Source organism: Pelophylax lessonae (assembly GCF_965119305.1).
Source record: "Pelophylax lessonae genome assembly, chromosome: 9".
Classification (NCBI taxonomy): domain Eukaryota; kingdom Metazoa; phylum Chordata; class Amphibia; order Anura; family Ranidae; genus Pelophylax; species Pelophylax lessonae.
The window spans coordinates 96596334-96618643 of NC_138776.1; the positions used below are offsets into that span (position 1 = coordinate 96596334).

The following is a 22310-nucleotide window of genomic DNA, read 5'->3' on the forward strand; positions in this document are numbered from 1 at the left end:
GGGGGCCGAATATCGCAATGCACTGTATTGGAGTTTCACTTTTTGAATTGGATTACTGAAATAAATTAACTTTTTGAGGATATTCTAATTTTTGGGATGCACCGTATATTTAAGATATGAAAGTTTTTTTTTAATGCGCACATTTATGTTACCCATGTTAGAAACCTTTGCTAAAATGTATCTCCAGCTTAAGTTAGGAAAGTGCACTCCGTAGGGAAAATTGCACACCCCGACCTACTGCATACAGGGCAGCTGGGAAACGTACTTTGTTCCCTCGTCCCTTCTTCTTAGATTGCAAGCTTTCTTCTCCTCCTGTATCATATTTTTTTCTGGAGTCCATGTTGCTCAGTGTTGTACTGAAGAACCTTAACAACTGTGACTGTTGAATTGGTGCATGCACACTGCAAGGCACTCAAGCTGCAAGGTGCCCGGGGACAATGCTGGAGATGCACATAGTATAATATGTTGTCCACCTTACCATTTGACTGAGAAAGATGGGGGGAGGGTGAAAAACAGACCCTGGACATTCATGTGGGGGAAACCAGGAGTAACCAAGTAAGCCACCAAGCAAAAGGGTGAGTATTTTATAATTTAAATATACTGCAGCTGCACTTGCTATCTTGCACTTTGTGCGTTAATGACCTGATTCTTAGTTACTTAATCCTGATCTCTGCATTCTCTGTGCTACTTACTCCTGACCTCTACTCTCCATGTATTACCTAATCCTGACCTCTTCTCCAGACGGGACCTCTGCCCTCTCTGCATTTCTTACTACCAACTTCTGTGGCATCCACATTAAGTAACACAGAGTTCAAGAGTAAGTAATATTGAGCTCTGCACTCTGGGCATTACTTACTCCTGAGCTCTACTCTGAGTTATTTACTCCTAACCCTACAGTCTGCACATTACATATTCCTGACCTCTGCTTTGCTTACTCCTCCCATACTCTGTGTTACATACTCCTGCCCTCTAGTTTCTCTGCGTTACTCCTGACCCCGTAACACTCTTCCTTACACACTCTTGACTTCTAGAAGCATTGGCTCAGGTTTATTTTACCCATACCCCTTTAAGCCGCTCCTACTGTAAGTGAAATTCCACCACACCCACAATTCCCCTTCTCATGGTGCACAAAACATTTTGTCTTTATATCTTGAATGACTGCCTCTTGTAAGAGTCTCTGACCAATGGTTTCGGGGCATAGTTTTCCAGGGTGACTTCAAATGGAGGTGTGTGTTTTGGGGGTGGTAACAGTGGGCATGGTCAGTAGAGTGTCCCTGGATATTCTTTTGAAAAATGGTTACCTTAGCACATGTAGAATATCAGACTGTGCCCCAAATGCGTGATTTTAAGCAAAACTAGGGCTCAGCTTTAAAGTTGTACAGGTAAGTAGACCATGCTTTTTTTTCCCATGGTTTAGTTTTTAGATAAGGAAGTCATGTCTGAACAATTTACTCTTGTATGTAAAGTACAGCTTGGCTGAGGAGCTGGACATACAAATATGTAGAATATATACAAGTGTTAATTTTTTACACCAGAGAGCCTGCTTGGGCACCATTGTTTTCTACTATGCAGAAAAAATAAATTGAAAATGAAACTCAGACTTACACCATAGCTCATAGTAGTAGTTGCAGCACTGAGATTGTCCACAGCAGTGACCCGTTTCACATGTGTAACTCTGATTGTTTAGTCCAATGCAGGTTTCCTTATCCTAAGAAAAAAAATAAGACAAAATGTCAGGTAAATAACATACATTTTCTTAAACACTATTTAAAAATAGAATTGTTTATTTGAATAAGCTGGTTAAAAACACCATGGGCTTAAAGAATTTGCATGGTCATTCCCCCAGTGAAAATGTGTGTACATTCATTGTGTGAATGGGGTTTAAAACAAACAGTCTATGTCCTGTGCTGTTCCAAAATAAATATTGGATTTAAAAAAGTATAAGTTCACCTTTACGGAGAAAATAAATAAATACAAACATTTCTGCAGGGAAAAAAAAAAATTATATTTTTTTCCCTACATAAGCCAGTAAAGCATTGCACCAGCAATCAGTGGAGCTGTCTGCCGCAGTGGAAGTCGGGATTTGTTCATTCATAGATCCCTGTGAATATCTGATGGGGCTGTGTGGGCGGAGCTTCAGAGCCAAGTGGATAGATTTTAAATGTGACTATTGCTACAGGGAAGAAGAAATGCAGCTGTAACATGCTCAAAGGTGAACTCAGCCTTTAAATGGAGAATACTGCATTTGGCCATTAGATGGGGCTAGGCATTATCAGAATTTTGTAAAATACTTAGCTCCGTCTAGTGGTCAAACGCAGTATTTTTTTTAAATTAACAATTAATTATTTAGATTTGCACACCACTGGATATATTTTACATTCCTTTATTTGCACCATTTGCAGAGATGAAATATACATGCACTGTCTCTGGGTGAATGGCTATGCAAATTCTCTATATTCAGCAAAGATCAATACTTAACCTCACAAATTCTCTTCTGGGTGAATGAACACGAATGATCACAGACAGTCCAAAATCTTGTGGTACGCTTATGGTAAAGAGCGGAGGCTGGTATAGTAGCAAACTGGGGGAGGTTAGCAACTCTTAAAAATTTCAACCTATTTTCACTGGTAACCAAGTTCTTTGGGATAGAATGTACTAGCAATCTATACTTCCAAATGTTTTAGAAAGCACTGGGCTGAACTAAGTTATTCAAGAGGTGGGGAGAAATCTCCTGGAGGAGGAGGAGGACAAGCGCTTAATGAGGTGACTTCGTCACTCTAGTAATAGCTCTGGTGTCCTGCAGAACGAATACCAGGAAGACATGGAGGAGGCCAGCTCCAGAACATAGGGACAGCTTTTTCTTTTCCACAACAGAGGTACATTAATGGTATATTGGTACATAGGAGAGCTGAACTTTTAGGGGGGGGGGGGGGGAAGCACAGTTGTGCTTCCAGTTTGCATGAAGTTGGGCCATCAAAACACGCTAACTATGCATTTTCTGTACAAAGCCAGGTAAAATTAAGCAGGCTAAATTTTGCTCAACTGCAACACAAAAACCCATAGCCGGAAACAAATGTTGAACACAAGGCTACAAACCCTTTCTTGTCACAAATCTATGGCTTTAGTCAAAGGCCTAGCCCAAAGGCAGGTTTGAAATGGTCAGGCTAAGGATATGCACATCACACCTACCCTGTGGCACACTTGAAACATGGTGACCATCAGGTGTCAAAGAGCACCAAATGTCATCATAAGTGTGCTTTTATCTTGCAGCAAATGCATTGTAAGTGAGGTATGTCTATTCACCCTAAAACATGTGTATTAGAGGACTTCAAGTACAAAGATAAATTATTAACAGAGTACTAGAGTACTATGCATTTCACAACACCAAAAGGTAAGAGTTCACAGTAGAAGTTGTAGGCTAAATGAAGAGTGCTGCAAGTTCTAATCCACAATTTTTGCCCTTTAAATCTATCAGTGTCAACTTTTAAGGGGATCATATACAAGACTGCTAGTGGCACAGTTAGATACAGACAGCATTTCTCATTGTTGAGCATTTAGTCTCTGTGCCAGGAAAACCCAACAGGACTCATAACTTTCGGTATAGTATATCTTTGTAGGAACAAATGGAAAATAAGCCACACGCGTCTACAGCTTCAAACTGCCATTAAAATTAGGACAATGTAATGACTGTACTCAGTTTTTCTCCTAGGGAACAACAAACAGGCAATACACTTCATTATCTCAGAATGGTGTATACCTCGGGTCATTTGTGGTCTAAGTTAGCAACTCCTATCACAACACTGACAAGCTTAATTTTTCTAACCCGAGTTTGGTCACCTCTGTACAGCCAAGTTGTTGGACTGAGAACGTCTAAAAAGGAGGAAAGGATTACTGCAGGAGCCCTTAAGAAGGACCTTTGCAAAAAATAATTTGCACAGTTTGCCATAATAGGGTCCATGTCATGGTTGCCTAGAAATCAACACTAATATAACCAGCTGATTGGCTGCAGCTGCTAATCAAATGAAATTATTCCAAAAGTCCATCCTTAAATTGACTTCTCTCAAGAGATGGTTTGAAATTCAGCTGGTCCCTGTTGAACCAGCCAAATGTCGATCCATCTATGGCCAGCTCAACTACTTAAGGGCCGGAAGGTTTTTCCCCCTTAACGACCAGGCCATTTTTTTTTTTGCGATACGGCACAGCGTTACTTTAACTGACAAATGCGCAGTCGTACAACGCTGTATCCAAATAAAATGGATGTCCTTTTTTTTTCCACAAATAGAGCTTTCTTTTGGTGGTACTTGATCACCTCTGCGTTTATTTTTTGCGTTCTAAATAGAAAAAAAGTGCGACAATTCTGGAAAAAAACAAAAACAATTTTTTTGCCTTTCACTCCTCCATGACGACATCACAGAAGCTCCTCCACCTTCAGTTTGAGGATGCCCTACAGTTGCTCAATAAGGTTTAGGTCTGGAGACATGCTTGGCCAGTCCATCTTTACCCTCAGCTTCTTTAGCAAGGCAGACGTCTCAGAAGGTGAGTTTGGGGTCGTTAAGTTGGAATACTGCCCTGCGGCCCAGTCTCTGAAGGGAGGGGGGGGGGGATCATGCTCTGCTTCATTATGTCACAGTACATGTTGGCATTCATGGTTCCCTCAATGAACTGTAGCTCCCCAGTGCCAGGAGCACTCATGCAGCTCCAGACCATGACACTCCCACCACCATGCTTAACTGTAGGCAAGACACACTTGTCTTTGTACTCCTCACCTGGTTGCCGACACAAACGCTTGACCCCACATTAACCAAATAAGTTTATCTTAGTCTCATCAGACCAAGATAAACTCAGAAAACGGTTTGCGGGCTTTTTTGGGCATCATCTTTAGAATAGGCTTCCTTCTGGGGCGACAGCCATGCAGACTAATTTGATGCAGTGTGTGGCGTATGGTCTGAGCACTGACAGGCTGACCCGCCACCCTTTAAACACTGCAGCAATGCTGGCAGCACTCATACATCTATTTCCCAAAGACAACCTCTGGATATGACGCTGGGCACATGCACTTTACTTCTTTAGTCGACCATGGCGAGGCCTGTTCTGAGTAAAACCTGTCCTGTTAAACCGCTCTAAGGACTTCGCCACCGTGCTGCAGCTCAGTTTCAGGGTCTTGCCAATCTTCCTATGCTGCTATAGAAGATCACATACCCTGCAGAGGGATCACAGAGAGGATAATGCTTACAAGAGGGGAGGTATAAGAGGAAATTCCAAATCTGTGTACTGGAGGGTTGATGTTACTGTGGAAGGACAAGGAGGAGGCTATTTGCACAGTGGCAAAATGAAAGGGAGTTCTAAAATGATATACCAAAAAGAAAAAGCTGATGAAGGGATTGAAATTTCCCAACTGTGTACTCTCATTGCATACAGCATTGTCCAGATTGGAGTGATAAGCTCCTACAAGCTGCCAACACAACAGATGACTTTTCCTTTTACTGCTGATGGATTTGATCACCAGGACTAGAAATAACAGGAAAGCACCTGTGCCTCCTCATTTTCCCAGCGCACACATTATTCACACGGTAGTGAATATCCTGGTATAGGAATTGTTATCATTGGTTTACAACTTCTTCACACACCGTAGTCTTAGCAGTACACACATCACAACACTCTCCACAACCCATCTTCAGTGACTGCACTAGCTTCTGTCAAAGCCCTTCCCAGCTGTATGTAGTAGATTTGGCATTTCCCATCCTTCCACACCATGTTCTCCAACCACTGCCCCGTGGCTGCCATGGTTGAGATAAACTCCCAAGCAAACTATAGAAGCCACCTGGCATTTAATTATTCGGTAGGAGTGCCATGTCCTGCACCTTCCCACTAAGTATCCCTCATCAGATGTGTCTAACATCTACTGCACCACCACCTCATTCACCAAGGGAAAGGGTTTGTACATATTCCTCCCGCAGGCTAGCGATGCGACGGGTTACATCCACCACCTGACCCCAGTTACAATTAACTGCCTCTCTGCTTCCTAAACCTTCACTCTTCAATCCATGGCCAGTTCCACCTCTGTATCCTCTCCTTGTTGTACAGGAGCAGATGCCACTCAGTTCGCTCCTTTGCAGCAATATGTTCTTGCTCTGTCTTCTCACCCATCCAGCCACAATCATCACTTCCTCTGTCCCTCAACAATGCTCAGGTGCACTCTACGTATTCTCCAAATGGTCCATGATCAGATAACAGTCTACTACCTCTATCCCACTGTCTCTCTCCATTTCATCCAGCAAGGATCTAATTACTCTTTGCCTTCTCTCTCTCATTTAATCAGCTTACACTGCATCTCCTCTCGTTATCCTTCCATCCTAGATCTACCATTTCCCTCTAATTTATCCTGATGCCAGAGCAACTTCTTCTCTACCTCCTCTTGGTTTCCATCCTTCAGATCTTGCTTTGCCTCTCCCGCTGTTCTATGGTCAGTGGTCTCTCCTCCACCTGTTGCTATGAACAGCTTCCATACTTTCTCTTTGATCCTCCTGTTGGTGCGCAGGCTGTTGCCATTCTTAAGCCCCGTACACACGTACCGATCGTCGGCCGAACGATCGGCTGTCTTTTGTCCAGGGCTGTCGTGTCTGTTGAAAACTGCAAAAGACTGCACACGAATTTTGTCGGCCAACAACAGCCGACTGCAGAAGTGATGTCATGTGATGGTTAACTTTCCTTGTCTTTTTTCTTTTCTGAGCATGCCCAGTCTTGCAAATCTGCTGTCGGCCGAAATCTGTACTGACTGGCGAACAATCAGCCGTTCTGGTGTTGGCCAACAAAAATTTTAATGCCTGCACGACAGATTCTGTTCGGCCGAAAATGCGCTGTCGGCTGTCGGAAGCATCATACTAACAAGCATACAATCGGCCGTCAGCCGACGATTGGTACGTGTGTACGGGGCTTAATTCCTACATCAATCTTCCATAATCAGTTGCCGTTTTGCTCCTCTTTCTCCCCACTTTCAAATGAGAAGTTCCTGTTCTGTGTCCTTTAGACCCCATTCAGACTAGCGCGACTTGTCAGGCGACTTGTCAGCCTGACAAGTCGCGGTCGGTCACTCGCCATTGAGTAGTACAGGACCCGTTCTAATAGGAGCGACACAAGTCGCTCTGACTTAGAAAAAGGGTCCTGTACTACTTTGGGGCGACCTGGGAGCGACTTGCATAGACTTCCATTATGTGAAGTCCCTGCAAGTCGCGCCGAAGTCGCGGTGCATGCTGTGCACCGCGACTTCACAGGTCGCCCCTCGAAGTCGGATCGCCTCAGTGTGAACCGACTCTTAAACCCCTCCATGATCAATTTATTAGGATAACACACTTGACACTAAATCATAACAATGTGTTAAACATCTGAGAGGTAAAATAACTAGGCTGCTAAAAATGCCCCTATTCACAACTAAGCACACATGTACTATCTATCTATCTTCTCTATCTCTCTTTTTTTTATGTTGATATGCATGACCTGCTTTAATGGGAACCAAAGGACAAAGAAAACAAACTGCTATAAAATTCACCCTCTTTTTCAGCATCCCTCCAGTAAACAGACCTATAGTTATTCCTCACTAATCTAGTACTTGTTTTCTCATTGAATTCACAGCCACAACTCAATACTCCCTATGTTTTCCCACTGAAGACAAAACCGTTTGTTCTATTTTCATTCTCTGGGAAACGGATGACAAAAACATTTGCAATGAAATAGCTTTAAGATGAAAACAAGAATCCCACATGGCCACACAAGTCATTTTATGGGTAAACAAGAGCATTTCCCAGTTTCGTCATCCAATTATACTGAAGCGCAGTGAGCAGATGATCTGCTACTCCCCCTGGACACTGTGCTGGCTGTAAAAGGCCAACATTCCATCCTTCAATTATTCAACATGGGTCTAAAATGACGCAGAGAAATTTGTAAACATTGATCCTGCATACACATGCACATGTGTTTCTCATACCCCTCAGATTCCCACTGACATTTCTGCATAGGATAAAAGCCATCATTCGGTTGCTATAGTCCACTTCATCTCCATCTTTCATCATCCATCGGGAGAAACAGGACATTCGCTCTGCCCATAGTTCTTAGGGCACTGCTGCTGCTACCTACCCAATGCTATAAACCACCTTCAGGCATAGTTTAAAAATTTACAGGATGCATGTATACTAAACAAAATAATAAAAAAAACGCAACACCTTTGTTTTTGCCCCCATTTTTCATGAGCTGAACTCAAAGATCTAAGAGTTTTTCTATGTACACAAAAGGCCTATTTATCCGAAATATGGTTCACAAATCTGGCTAAATCTGTGTTAGTGAGTACTTCTCCTTTGCCGAGATAATCCATCCACCTCACAGGTGTGGCATACCAAGATACTGATTAGACAGAATGATTATTGCACAGGTGTGCCCTAGGCTGGCCACAATAAAAGGCCACTCTAAAATGTGCAGTTTTATCACACAGCACAATGCCACAGATGTCGCAAGTTTTGGAGGGAGTTTGCAATTGGCATGCTGACTGCAGGAATGTCCACCAGAGCTGTTGCCCGTGAATTAAATGTTCATTTCTCTACCATAACCCGTCTCCAAAAGGTGTTTCAGAGAATTTGGCAGTACATCCAACCGGCCACACAACCGCAGACCAGGTGTAACCACATCAGCCCAGGACCTCCACATCCAGCATCTTCACCTCCAAGATCGTCTGAGACCAGCCACCAGGACAGCTGCTGCAACAACCCGTTTGCATAACCACATAATTCCTGCACAAACTGTCAAACCATCTCAGGGAAACTCATCTGCATGCTCAGCGTCCTCATCGGGGCCTCGACCTGACTGCAGTTCGTCATCGTAACCGATTTGAGTGGGCAAATGCTCACATTCTATGGCGTCTGCCACTGTAGAGGTGTTCTCTTCACGGATGAATCCTGGTTTGCTTAGATCTTTGAGTTCAGCTCATGAAAAGTGTTGCATTTATAATTTTGTTCAGTACATCTATCTCTCTCTCTATATCTTCATTACATTTTTGCCTAATTTTGTGGACAAATATATTGAAGAATTTAAAGGAAACAGATAAGAGGGGAACACAAAATCTGTGGTTCTGAAATGTTTAATAAATATTGGAACTTGTGCATCAGACCAGATATATGAATTAAAAGGAACCTCTCTGTTGGTTTAAAACAAAATGTAAGTGAATAAATATCTGTTCAAATCCACAAAACTTAAAATCATGCAACTCATAAAATAAAAAAAAGGCACATAGATAATTGCATATATAAAAACATGCAATGTGCAAATCCACAAATAGAGCTAACGTACACCTAATATCTGTGCATTCAAATATTAACAGATACCATGATATATACAAGTAAAATAATTCAATGGCTACAACAGCTCAGATGTACATACTCCTCATTATATATTCATAGGGTATTCCTTCACCATTTGATTGTGAATGTTCATATAATAGTTCTTCCCTTCTTCCCAGTGACACCGCTGTGCTCTCTCTGGCCTCTCACCTGAAGGTTGCTTTAAATAAGCATGAAATAATAACTCCCTGATGGTAATGCTGTGTATTCAGCTCGCCTCTAGGGGTCCTCTGTGTTCTTTCCTATTTCACTGCTCTCTATGATGGAAGTACTCCATGGTGCTCCTAAGGGTTCTGGAATGGTCCCACATTCAGCAGTGTTGAATGGGCCAGTGAGCCCCCGGACTATTCCAAGACCCTTAGGAGTACTTCCTTCCAGACTTCCCAGAAGAGTAAGCTGTTATAGCTGCAAAGGGTGGGCCAACTCAATGTTAAACCCTACGGACTAAGTCTGGGATGCCATTAAAGTTTGTGTGCGTGTAATGGCAGGCGCCTCAATACACAAATGACAAAACAGTGTATATAAAATTTATTTTTTTTTATTTATTTTTTCCCCTCTTCTTCTCTCCTTTTCCACCCTCAGATAAGCACAATAAAGAAAGGTTTCCTGTAAACACATTTAATGTAAAAAAAACTGCTCATGCAAGCTGTCAGTGGGTCTCAGTTAAGGCCTGGGGACCAAGTATCTATAATATATAACACCCATAATATTTCAGGTGCCGTGTGGGAGAAAAGCGAAAATTGTAATATCTGCTGTAGACTCTTTGGGGGAGGTTTACTAAAACTGGTGCACACAGAATCTGGTGCAGCTGTGCATGGTAGCCAATCCGCTTTTAGGTTTTTGCCCCCATTCATACCAGTGAGACTTGTCATGTAATCTGACAGTACCTGAAAGAGTGTATCAATGTGCCTTAATGAAATATTACATTTCATGATACCAGAGAAAATTCATTTCAGCTAGTGCCCACTTTCCAATGGAATGTGGTCCCTTGCAATTACATATTAAACACATCTCATTCATCCTGGACACTTAACTTTTGCATATGGATTACAGACAACACCTGAACACATTGACAATTACTTACATATTAACACATCAGACAGCTGAGCAGAGACGGAACGGCTTTTCCACAAACGCAATTTCAGACACACTTCACCCCACATTTACAGCAATATGTTAGGGAAAATAAAAGCCTTTTCATGTATTGTCTTAGTAGATATATTCTATTGTTAAACTGACCCATGGATTGTACACTAGTTTGAACTGGTTTTTCCCTCTCGAATGTCCCATAAATATGTGAGCCGAAATGAAATAAATCAGATGTATCCGCATTAAGCTTAAGTGCTATATGTTTTACATCTCCTGGCCAGCAGAAGGAAAATTCACTACACAGGGTAGTTAGAACTGAAGGGTCTTAGGTCCGGGACCTAAATGCAAAATCATCTTGCAATTGCCTCCTGACGTAAATGAGCTAACAGTACCAAATCGCATAACAAGTTGCACCCCATTGCCGGTAATGGAGCAGTTCATATCGCTGCGACTCCTGTCCTGTCACTGCTTTTTAGGGATTTCATTGCAACTTGCATAGATTTCTGTTAAGTCAAGTCGCAATGGAATCAGCAGTGCAAAATCACACTGATGTGCAGCTTTGAAATGGCTCTGAAGTAGTGTGATTTCCAAGCCACACCGGTGTGAACCGGGGCTTGTTGTCAAAGCTAAAATTGAACAAGCTGAAGTTAGAAGTTTATTAGTTACTTTGCACAGCTGCACCAGATTCTGTGTGTTCCAGTTTCAATAAATGTCCCCTTTTGGGTAAGTTTTTTTCTAGCAGCAATAAAAAACACAGCCCAATGTACACAAAGTAACATGAAGATAATGGGCAGAATGTCTTCTACTAGACAGCTGAGCGGCTGTAGAAATGGGCACATTGTAACCATAACATTCAGCTGTTACAATGGGCAATGGACTGTAAAAGCTGCAATACTAGGAGAGACTCTTCTAGGTATAAATCATTGTGCCATGTTCCAAAGCATGCCACCTCCTAGAGGGTTAGCAAAGTTCCAAATTAAAAGTACATGCCAGGGTCTGCTAAGAAAACACACACTTTGTATATAGTTCTCTGCTTGAGTACTTTTCAGAGCCATTGCACAGATTGGTGCTTCTTGTAAGGCTCACTGAAAACTAAGGGGAATATATTTGCTGCTTTCCTAGTCAACTGAGCTAACTCCCAAAGCATTAAGACTTGTCACCACCCCCATATGGCATCTACAAGATCGTAGCACTGTGAGATTTGTATGCTTCTGGACGCCTGGACCATTTGTCCTAAAAAGATACATATGTTAGGGCCGTGTTGCATCAGTTATCTGGTCATTGGCGAGAACTTGCCAGCAACAGGAATCCCTATGCAGGGCCAAACAGGAAAGTAAAATACCTACTGTACATTCATGTGTCACTTGTTGCTGGATAAAGGAGACATCCCTTGCTCATCTGGTCTTAAAGTGGAGATGCAATCCACAATCCATATTAAACAATTAAGAACTAATGTGTATGCAGGAATATACTTTTCATATAGAAATAAAATATCAAATAAAAAGGAAACAAACAGTTTATGAACATGTGCCTCACACACCCCTATCAAACACTTTGTTCTCCACTGATGGTAGCTTCATCTCGTTACCAAGTAACATGACCGGAATCTAGGACAAATGGGTTTACATCCCTGGGTTTGCAAAAGCCTTTTACAACCTATGGCAGGCTTTGTTTTCTCATTGCAGTGAGTCACGACTACTAAATTTACCAAATGGGAGCTACAAGTCTTCACTATCACAGAAGCCTTTTTAGGTGGTACATGGCAAACCTAGCCTGGAACGTTAAAAAATCCTGGGTGTATTTTAAAACTGAAGGCAAAGCAAAGTATACAACAAATACACTTAGGCTCCTTTAACATGGGGCGGATCAGTTTGGACCAACTCTGCTAGCAGGTAGATGACAGGTCAGTCTCTGCTCACTGTGCAGAGACAGAGCTGTAAGAGTCCCACTCTCCTCTATGGGACGATTGGATGAAAACAGACAGCCTGGACCCGCTGAACGGATGGCGAACGTATCGCCATCTGTCTGTTTTCAGCCAATCTTGTCGGATCTGATGCCAGGCGGGTGTCAGCAGACACGTGTCCGCCGATATCTGCCTCCCCATAGAGAATGGGTGGCCCGATTAGGTCTGCCTGAAAAACAGACAGGCAGACCTGATCGCTCTGATCGTGTGAAAGAGGCCTTAGATTGTAAGCTCTAACGATCAGGGCCCTCGAATTCCTCCTGTATTGAATTGTATTGTAATTGTACCGTCTGCTCTCATGTTAGAAAGTGGTACCCAAACTGTTGGTGCTATATAAATCCTGTATAATAATAATACAAAGATAAAAATACAAACAAGAGTGGTTTACTTGCCAATAGATTAGTATTTCTATCCATTCATTCCAGAGTAATACTGCTAGGTCTAGTCCCTCCCCCTAAAAAGGTAACTCCACTTTCGTGGGGGGAAAAAAAAAATTAGCAAATAAAAAAATAATATAGCATATATAATTTTGACCCAAGTCATATTGTAATTGAATGTTAATAAAAATTACCTAGTAACAAAAAAAGAGTCGCTGCGCTGTGATCTAATGCTTACAAAATGGATGGCAGTTTTCACAAACAAGCAGTATACTAAACTTGGATAAAGTGCAAATATAGCATGTAGCGCCAATATTTAGCAAATTAAATATACATAAATCCTTAATATCATGTAGAAAAAAGTAATTAAATAGGTGTCCATCAATATTGAGGTCAATCTTCAGTGATATAAGAGAGCTTAGTCCAAACTGATGTGAAGGTATATCGTAGATCTAATCCAACACCATTAAGAGGTAATGAGGTGTCCCAGGTGTACTCAGAGGTCCATCGTCACATCCCAATGAAGTGGACGCTCGCCAGAGATGGGTGCCATAACAGCAGCAACACCGCTTGCATCTTTACATTTTTAGGCATCCACTGGAAACTCAGGGGTAACAACCGATCATCATAACCAGGAGCACTTCTTAGTAGTGTCAACCAAGGTATATAAAGCTCCTCAGGAGCTGATAAGTTTGTTAAAATCCTTGCAGTGTACACTAATCACAGTAAGGGTCCTTTCACATGATGTGCCATCCGGCTCGGTCCGTTCTCTGCTCAGAGGGGATCGATCTGCCGATCCCTGCTGAGCAGGCAGGTGAACGCTCCGTCTCCGCTCTGTGTGTGGAGACGGAGCAGTCAGATCCCATCTGTCCTCTATGGGGGAATCCGTTCGGTCCGTTCTCATCCGATCCCATCCAATCTGATCTGTGGGACGGATGGAAAATAGGGTTTCCACCCGTCCGGATTTCATGGATAGGATTGGAATCGGATAGCAACGGGTGTCAGCGGAGATGTGTCCGCTGCCCCATAGAGATGCATGTAGGATCCAATCATGTCCGCCTAAAAAAACTGACAGGCGGATCCGATCGTTTGTGTGACGGGACCCTAAGGGCTCTTTCACACGGCCGCTCCGCTTGTCCGCAAATCATCCTTTTTTTTGCGGATGATTTGCGGACATAATGTAAGTCAATGGCATTGCGGATGTCAGCAGAATACCATCCGCTGACATCCGATTTTCTTCCTTTCAGTTCTGTTCCGTTTTTTGGAACCCTATTTTTCCTCCGTGTAAAAAACGGAATGGAAGGAAAATCGGATGTCAGCGGTGTCGTCCGCTGACATCCGCAATGCCCATAGACTTGCATTATGTCCGCATATCATCCGCAAACGGATGGGATGATATGCGGACATATGGAGCGGATGACAGAAATGTCATCCGCTCCGTGAAAAAAAAAAAAAAAAAAAAAAAAAAGTCCCGCAGCGGAGCTTTCACACGGAGCGGCCGTGTGAAAGAGCCCTAAATGTTTTTTTTTTTTTTTTTTCTTAACAAAAGTGGAGTTACTCTTTAAGCTGGCCATACACAGATTGAAATTCATCTGGTTCAGCAGGAAATGAACACATTTCCATCCATGTATGGCCATTCCAGTTCATGAGAAGTTGATCTATCGATCGACTTCTCACAAACAGGACTGCTGGGAGATTTCAGTTTGATCAAAGCTACAGCGCTAATCAGTATTTTCTGAGAGCAGGGAGGCGGGGGAGTCTCCCCGCTGTCAGAATACAAAGACACTGTGGGGAGGGTTCCTGTATCAACACCGAATGTGTTGATAGGGGAATCGGGTCAGTTTTTTTCTGTTCAACCAGTTGGCTGAACCCAAAAAAAAAAAAAACCTGACCCATATATATGTGCAGCTTTACCCTTTGATTAAAGGAAGAAAAAGCAGACTGAAGAGCTTATCTTTCTATCTGTGCTCTCTCCTCCTGATAACATGTTCTTTGTGAGCAAAAAAACACTGCTGATGGCTTTAAACCTGTAGGTGTAGAAGATATGGAGTTTTCACTTTAAGCCCTAGTTCACACCAGTATGACTTGACAGTTCAAGTCACATGACAAGTCACGCCCCATTTGTGGCAACGGAACCATTCAAGTTGCAGCGACTTTAAAAATGGTTCCTGCACTATTTCTGTATGACTTGCATTGACATCTGTTAAATCAAGTCAAATCAAGTCACACAGATGTCAGCAAGCTGCACATGAAATCGCACCCTCAGTTCGTTTTGATGTAGTACCACTTCAAAGCTGCACTGATGTGAACCAGGGCCTAATGAACTATTTAACATAGGAAGCTTTCTGTATTGAGGATTTATGTTCACATTTAACTCTTTGAAGGACCATTGTCAAGCTATCTTGGCTACATAAAACAACATTCATGCGTGTGGCCTGTATATAGGAAAAACATTTTTTATATTATATATATATATATATATATATATATATATATATATATATATATATATAAACTGTAAGCTGCAATATATTGTATTGTTGTTCTTGGGTTCACTTATCCCTTAAAAAGGAGTAGTATAGCCAATGCTTGTTTGGCTGTAATTCTCCTGTGGATCACAGGAGTGCAGTTCGTTCTGCACTTCAGTGATTGGTTTTCAGCAGACGGCAGGCTGAAGTCTGCTGTCAGCTGAGGTTACAGAGTCGGTCCAGGCTAGTGCGAGATTGCAACCATTATGGTTGGGAACTGCCTGCATGCCTGGACTTAAAAAGGGACAGTGTAAAATTAAAAAAAAGGTAAAATAAATAGAAAAAAAATAAATAAAAGAATGTAAAAAAATTAAAGCGCCCCGTCCCTCCGAGCTCGCACACAGACGTGAACGCATTTGCAAGTCCCGCCCACATATGTAAACGGTGTTAAACCACACGTGAGGCATCGCCACAATCATTAGAGCAAGAGCAATAATTCTAGCCCCAGACCTTCTCTGTAACTCTAAGCTGGTAACCTGTAGTAATTTTTAAAGCGTAGTCTATGGAGATTTTTTTTAAGTACCAATGTTTGCCACCATTCTACGAGCTTGCGCAATGCTGAAGCATGACATGTTGGGTATCTATTTACTCTGCGTAAAATTACCTTTTCACATTATAAAATAAAAAAGGTGCTAACTTTACGGTTTTCTTATTTATTAATTAAAAAAAAGTGTATTTTCTTTAAAAAAATTGTGTTTGTAGCAAATACGGTGTGATAAAGTATTGCAACAATCTCCATTTTATTCTCTAGGATCTCTGCTAAAAAAATATGTTGGGGGGGGGGGGGGGGTTCTAATTTTCTAGCAAAAAATACTGATTTTAAACTTGTAAACAAACAAGTGTCTGAAATAGGCCTTGTCCCTAAATGGTTAATTCGGTCTTCTCTGATCCTCTTCTTGTATTGTCCCCATAACATGTCTGCATAAGACAGTTACTGGAGTCAGGCTGCACATGCTCAGTTTGGTGTTTATTGCTAGAGAGTTTTTTTCTTGTAAGAGTGCATGTGATCAGCACAGGGCCAATCAGCACTGTCCAGACAGAGGGTCAGGGGTCCTGGATCATGATAGGCCAGCTCAGTGCAGTATGAAAACTCTTCCTTAAAGTTTTACCCAGGCACTGATAGAAGTCACAAGACTGCTATATACTACTAATGAGAAAAAGTATTTAGCAGGTTATAATTACTAAAATGATTGCATTTCCATGTTGTGTGTACTGTGGGAGACCAGATATAGTAAATGCAGGCTCTTGGGTTTAGTAACACGACCTGTACTGTCCACATATGCTATTATATTTAGACATTAAAACCACGTTTAAAAAAAAAAAAAAAAAAAAAAAAAAAAAAAAAAACACCTGAGTCCATGGACGTTTTCAATAAAATTTTGCAACCAAACCTTTCGAATGTTCCACACCTGGGTGTTATTTTATTACAAAAAAAAAAAAAATTTGATTTAAATACCATGCTTGCATAGAATAAGCTGCTAAATCAATATTCCCTTGTGTCATGGTCACATTTCAATCAGTCCAATTGTTCTTTTATCCGGTTTACCTCATCACATTCTCAACTAAACCCATGTCTCATGTCTCTTGCCCCCTAAGCAGGGGAGCTGGGCCCGTGCAGCTTTGTTCTCTTTTCATTTATCAAGCTCAATAAATATATTTGAAGCTAAAAAGAAATGTGTTCGCTAGCAAGTCACATTCCTTGTAAATCAGTTTCAGCTCCACCATCCATCCAAGGTAAATTTTAAAGGAAAAAAACAATAAAATCATCATCCGGTTCTTGAAAAGGATCTCAAGGCCATAACAACCATACAATGCAGTGTTGACGTCAACAGATCTTCAGTTAATTTAATGAAAATTCTGCCGATTCCTCCACAGAGATTGGATTATCTTCCACAATAATAATGGACTCATGTTCATCAATTCCTTCATTTGTGTACTTTACTCTTTCCTGAACTCAGACTGGTTTCATTGAACAGTCCAGTTCCGATATTACAGTTAACCTGTGTACCCATTACATTGCAAGTGCAGTACTATTTACCAGATTTTTTTACTATTGGGTTTCGTTTTTACTTAAAAAAATTTAATAAAAACGACTGAAACAGAAAATGCTGCAAATATCAAGAAGCACAATGCAGAGCTGCCACAAGTCATGTGATCTAACATGTCCAGGTCACAACCAATAACCAAAGCCCGCTGACACCGGCCATACAGCTGCTGCACATGGCTAGCTCAGACACAAGACATGGCTTGCCAGAGATGCGAACAATCTTTCTTTATTGTATATTTATTCCATATGCGATTCAAAACTTTCTCTGGTCAAAAAAATAATGTTTGTTTTAAAAGAAAAACGCGTTTGTAGTTGCAGGAAATTTACAGCGCTATTATACAAAATGACTCAGTTCACTAAGGCTCCATGCACACAGGGCGTCATAAAAACGTGCTCCAAAGCTGTTTACATAACGCCGGGAAACAGCAGCTGTAAAAACGTGCTTTCAGTAGCTTTTTCTACTAGCGTTATTGCACGTTTGGCCACAGTAGCTGTTAGCAGCGTTTTTTTCTGCCTCCATTCAAAATCAATGGTTCCCTATGGGAGCCTATTGATTTGAATGGAAGTCACACCGCAGGTCGGATCAGGGTGATCCGACTTGCGGTGCGACCTGCACTGTGAGAATCTTGAGGGGGAACTCCACGCCAAAATGGGGAAAAAACGGCGTGGGGTTCCCCCCCAGGCCCTTCGGATCTGGTATGGAATTTGAGGGTAGCCCCGCGCCGAAAAAACTGCGTGGGGTCCCCCCCAAAATCCATTCCAGACCCTTATCCGAGCATGCAGTCCGGCATGCCAGGAAAGGGGAGGGGACGAGCGAGCGGCCCCACCCCCCCCTGGATCATACCAGGCCACACGCCCTCAACATGGGGGGGTGTGGGTGCTTTGGGGCAGGGGGGGCTCTGCACCCCGCACCTCAAAGCACCTTGCCCCCATGTTGATGAGGACAAGGGCCTCATCCCCACAACCCTTGCCGGTGGTTGTGGGGGTCTGCGGGCAGGGGGCTCATCGGAATCTGGAAGCCCCCTTTAACAAGGGGGCCCCCGATCCCGGACCCCCTCCCTATGTGAATGAGTATGGGGTACACTGTACCCCTACTCATTCACCCCATAAAATGCAGTGTATGGAAATAACGACAGGAGACGTTTTGGAAAATTTATTAAAAATCTTCATCCGGCTCTTGTCCTCTCCGGGGGTCTTCTCCTCTCCGAGGGTCTTCTGCTCTTTTGCTGTCCGCCCTTCTTGTCTTCTCCTCTCCGGGGTCTTCTGCTGTCTTCTCCTCTCCGGGGGTCTTCTGCTGTCTTCTCTCCGAGGGTCTTCTGCTCTTTTGCTTTCCGCCCTTCTTGTCTTCTCCTCTCCGGGGGTCTTCTGCTGTCTTCTCCTCTCCGAGGGTCTTCTGCTGTCCGCCCTTCTGCTGTCCAATCTTCTTGTCTTCTCCTCTCCGGTCTTCTGCTCTTTTGCTGTCGGCTGTCCTTCTTCCTCCGGTCCTCCTCCGACGACGTCTTCAGCGATTATGCCGGCCTCTGGTCTCTGCAGCTTATTATATAGCCATTAGGGGCGTGGCCGCCAGATGACGTCATCGGGAGACCACGCCCCCTTGTGTCACAGATGACGTCATCTGTGACACAAGGGGGCGTGGTCTCCCGATGACGTCATCTGGCGGCCACGCCCCTAATGGCTATATAATAAGCTGCAGAGACCAGAGGCCGGCATAATCGCTGAAGACGTCGTCGGAGGAGGACCGGAGGAAGAAGGACAGCCGACAGCAAAAGAGCAGAAGACCGGAGAGGAGAAGACAAGAAGATTGGACAGCAGAAGGGCGGACAGCAGAAGACCCTCGGAGAGGAGAAGACAGCAGAAGACCCCCGGAGAGGAGAAGACAAGAAGGGCGGACAGCAAAAGAGCAGAAGACCCTCGGAGAGAAGACAGCAGAAGACCCCCGGAGAGGAGAAGACAGCAGAAGACCCCGGAGAGGAGAAGACAAGAAGGGCGGACAGCAAAAGAGCAGAAGACCCTCGGAGAGGAGAAGACCCCCGGAGAGGACAAGAGCCGGATGAAGATTTTTAATAAATTTTCCAAAACGTCTCCTGTCGTTATTTCCATACACTGCATTTTATGGGGTGAATGAGTAGGGGTACAGTGTACCCCATACTCATTCACATAGGGAGGGGGTCCGGGATCGGGGGCCCCCTTGTTAAAGGGGGCTTCCAGATTCCGATGAGCCCCCTGCCCGCAGACCCCCACAACCACCGGCCAGGGTTGTGGGGATGAGGTCCTTGTCCTCATCAACATGGGGGCAAGGTGCTTTGAGGTGCGGGGTGCAGAGCCCCCCCTGCCCCAAAGCACCCACACCCCCCCATGTTGAGGGCGTGTGGCCTGGTATGATCCAGGGGGGGGTGGGGCCGCTCGCTCGTCCCCTCCCCTTTCCCGGCATGCCGGACTGCATGCTCGGATAAGGGTCTGGTATGGATTATGGGGGGGACCCCACGCCGTTTTTTCGGCGCGGGGCTACCCTCAAATTCCATACCAGATCCGAAGGGCCTGGTTTGGAACCTGGGGGGGGAACCCCACGCCGTTTTTTTCCCCATTTTGGCGTGGAGTTCCCCCTCAAGATTCTCACAGTGCAGGTCGCACCGCAAGTCGGATCACCCTGATCCGACCTGCGGTGTGACTTCCATTCAAATCAATAGGCTCCCATAGGGAACCATTGATTTTGAATGGAAGAAAAAAAACGTATAACGTGGCTTAACGCACGTTAAGCAACGTTATGGAGCCTTATGGAGCCTTTAGCAGCGTCAGACGTTTTTTGCAGCTTGACGCTGGAGCTCCTGAACCCACAGTTCCTGGGTTTTTTTTGGAGCTGTAAAACGCCTATGCCACTTGGAGCTCCTAAAAGCTCTATGTGTGCATGAGGCCATAGAATAACATGGATGGGCGTTCTGCAGCTGCAAAAAAAAACGTCTGACGCTGCTAACAGCAGCTGTAAAAACGTCCAGTGTGCATGAGGCCTAAAAACAGATGGAAAGTGTAACATGTCCCCATAGGTGAACTTATTCTTTAATCATTTACCAAACAGGTGTAATGATCATTCATTTCAAATGTAGGTTGATTGTTGGCTTGTTAGTATGATGCTTCCAACAACTGACTGCGACTTTTCGGCAGAACAAAATCTGGTGTGCATGCTATAAAATTTTTGTTGGCCATCAACAGAACGGCCAATTGTTCGTCAGTCAGTACAGATTTCGGCAGACAAAAATCAGATGAGCAAGACTGGGCATGCTCAGAGAAGAAAAAACCCACGGAAAGTAAACCAGAACATGACATCACTTCTGAAGTTGGTTGTTGTTGGCCGACAAAATTCGTGTGCAGTCTAGAGCACATTTCAACCAACACAACAACACTGGACAAAAGACGGCCGATCGGTCGGCCAACAATCGGTGCGTGTGTACGAGGCTTAAGATGAGCGTGTGGAAGACCGTTTCATGTTACAGGTCATATCATGTCCCATGGCAAGACTGAGCACAGCAACAAGACACAATGTAGTTATACTGCATCAGCAAGGTCTCTCCCAGGAAAAGATTTCAAAGCTCACTGGGGTTTCAACGTGTGCTGTTCAAGTTCTTTTCAACGAGCATAAAACAAACAGGCAGATTGCACAGCTAAAGTGAGCACTGCCAAGAAAGCATTCACATCTAAAGGGATGCTGGGGACGTGTTCTTTCACATAATGCTCAGGAACAAAAATGCTTAATGGCAGTGGAAAAAACACAAAAGCTGTAAGAGGTGGGCAATGACCATATGGATCAAAAGGAGGCAAGACTGATAAATGACTGAAGTTGCCCAGATAAGAAATGAAGGTGGGCTCAAGATAGATAGATTCTGCAACTTTAAAGGGTTATTTTGTGGAAATGTAGAACAGTTTGCAGGGAATGGAGCATAAAACTAAATCTATTAAGAATAGCTCTTAGATGAAATGAATATATATATATATATATATATATATATATATATATATATATATATATATATATATATATATATATATATACATATACATATATATATACATACACACACACACACACACACACACATAATATATATATATATATATATATATATATATATATATATATATATATATTATACACACACACACACACACAGCTAAAAAAAAATAATGACACAAAAGCTATAACATTGACAAATTCATGAAATAAAGGGAATGAGAGCTATTTTCAAAACCGCTTCATATCTACACCATCTACAAAGTGGACATATAGTGGCCTCACATGCATTCCTTCATTTTACTGGCATCAGAAAAACTATAGAACATTAGGATTTTGATATTCCCAAGGATCACAGAAGGGCCTAAATGCAACTACGAGCTGGATGCAGAAGTGTATTTAGCACATGACTTCAGGAAGAGATCAGCGAGCAAGAGGAATGAGCGTGGTACAGGCACAGCCAATAGACATTGTAGACAGCGTTCATCTAGCCAAGATGGATTTTGAAGTGAAACAGATGCTCTGCTAACCACTCATGTGCACCGAGCCATTCTGCTCAATACAGCCTTCCAGGCCCAGCATCTGGAGAGCGCTCAGTGGGCATAAGTAACACATGACACCTGTGAATACGGGACATTAAAGTATGAGGAACCTCTTTTAATGAAGAAAAATACTTTAATAGGGTAGTAAACTCTCGCTCATTATTTTAAACTACAGGTAACCTTAAAATAAAGCTTTCCTGTAGATAAAATGAATATTTTGATTTTCCAGCAAGCAGCAGCCAGTGACGTCATCGGCGCATATATCATAAAAAAAAGCAATATCATAATTTAAAAAAAAAAAAAAAAAAAAAAAAGTTTACTACAGCTGAAAGATTAACTCTATATAGATATGAAAATATTTTTTTTAGGTTTCATGTT

The 22310-nt window shown here is 42.9% G+C and overlaps 1 protein-coding gene across 2 annotated transcripts in view; it reads right to left on the bottom strand.

Moving 5' to 3' along the window:
- The window catches only part of WBP1L (WW domain binding protein 1 like), a 91749-nt gene that overhangs the window by 16508 nt on the left and 52931 nt on the right, over positions 1–22310 (bottom strand). For both annotated transcript variants that reach the window (XM_082267516.1, XM_082267517.1), the window contains exon 2: positions 1606–1708. In XM_082267516.1, coding sequence (XP_082123642.1) covers positions 1606–1708 — 103 coding nt within the window. The remainder of the gene's footprint in view (positions 1–1605; positions 1709–22310) is intronic.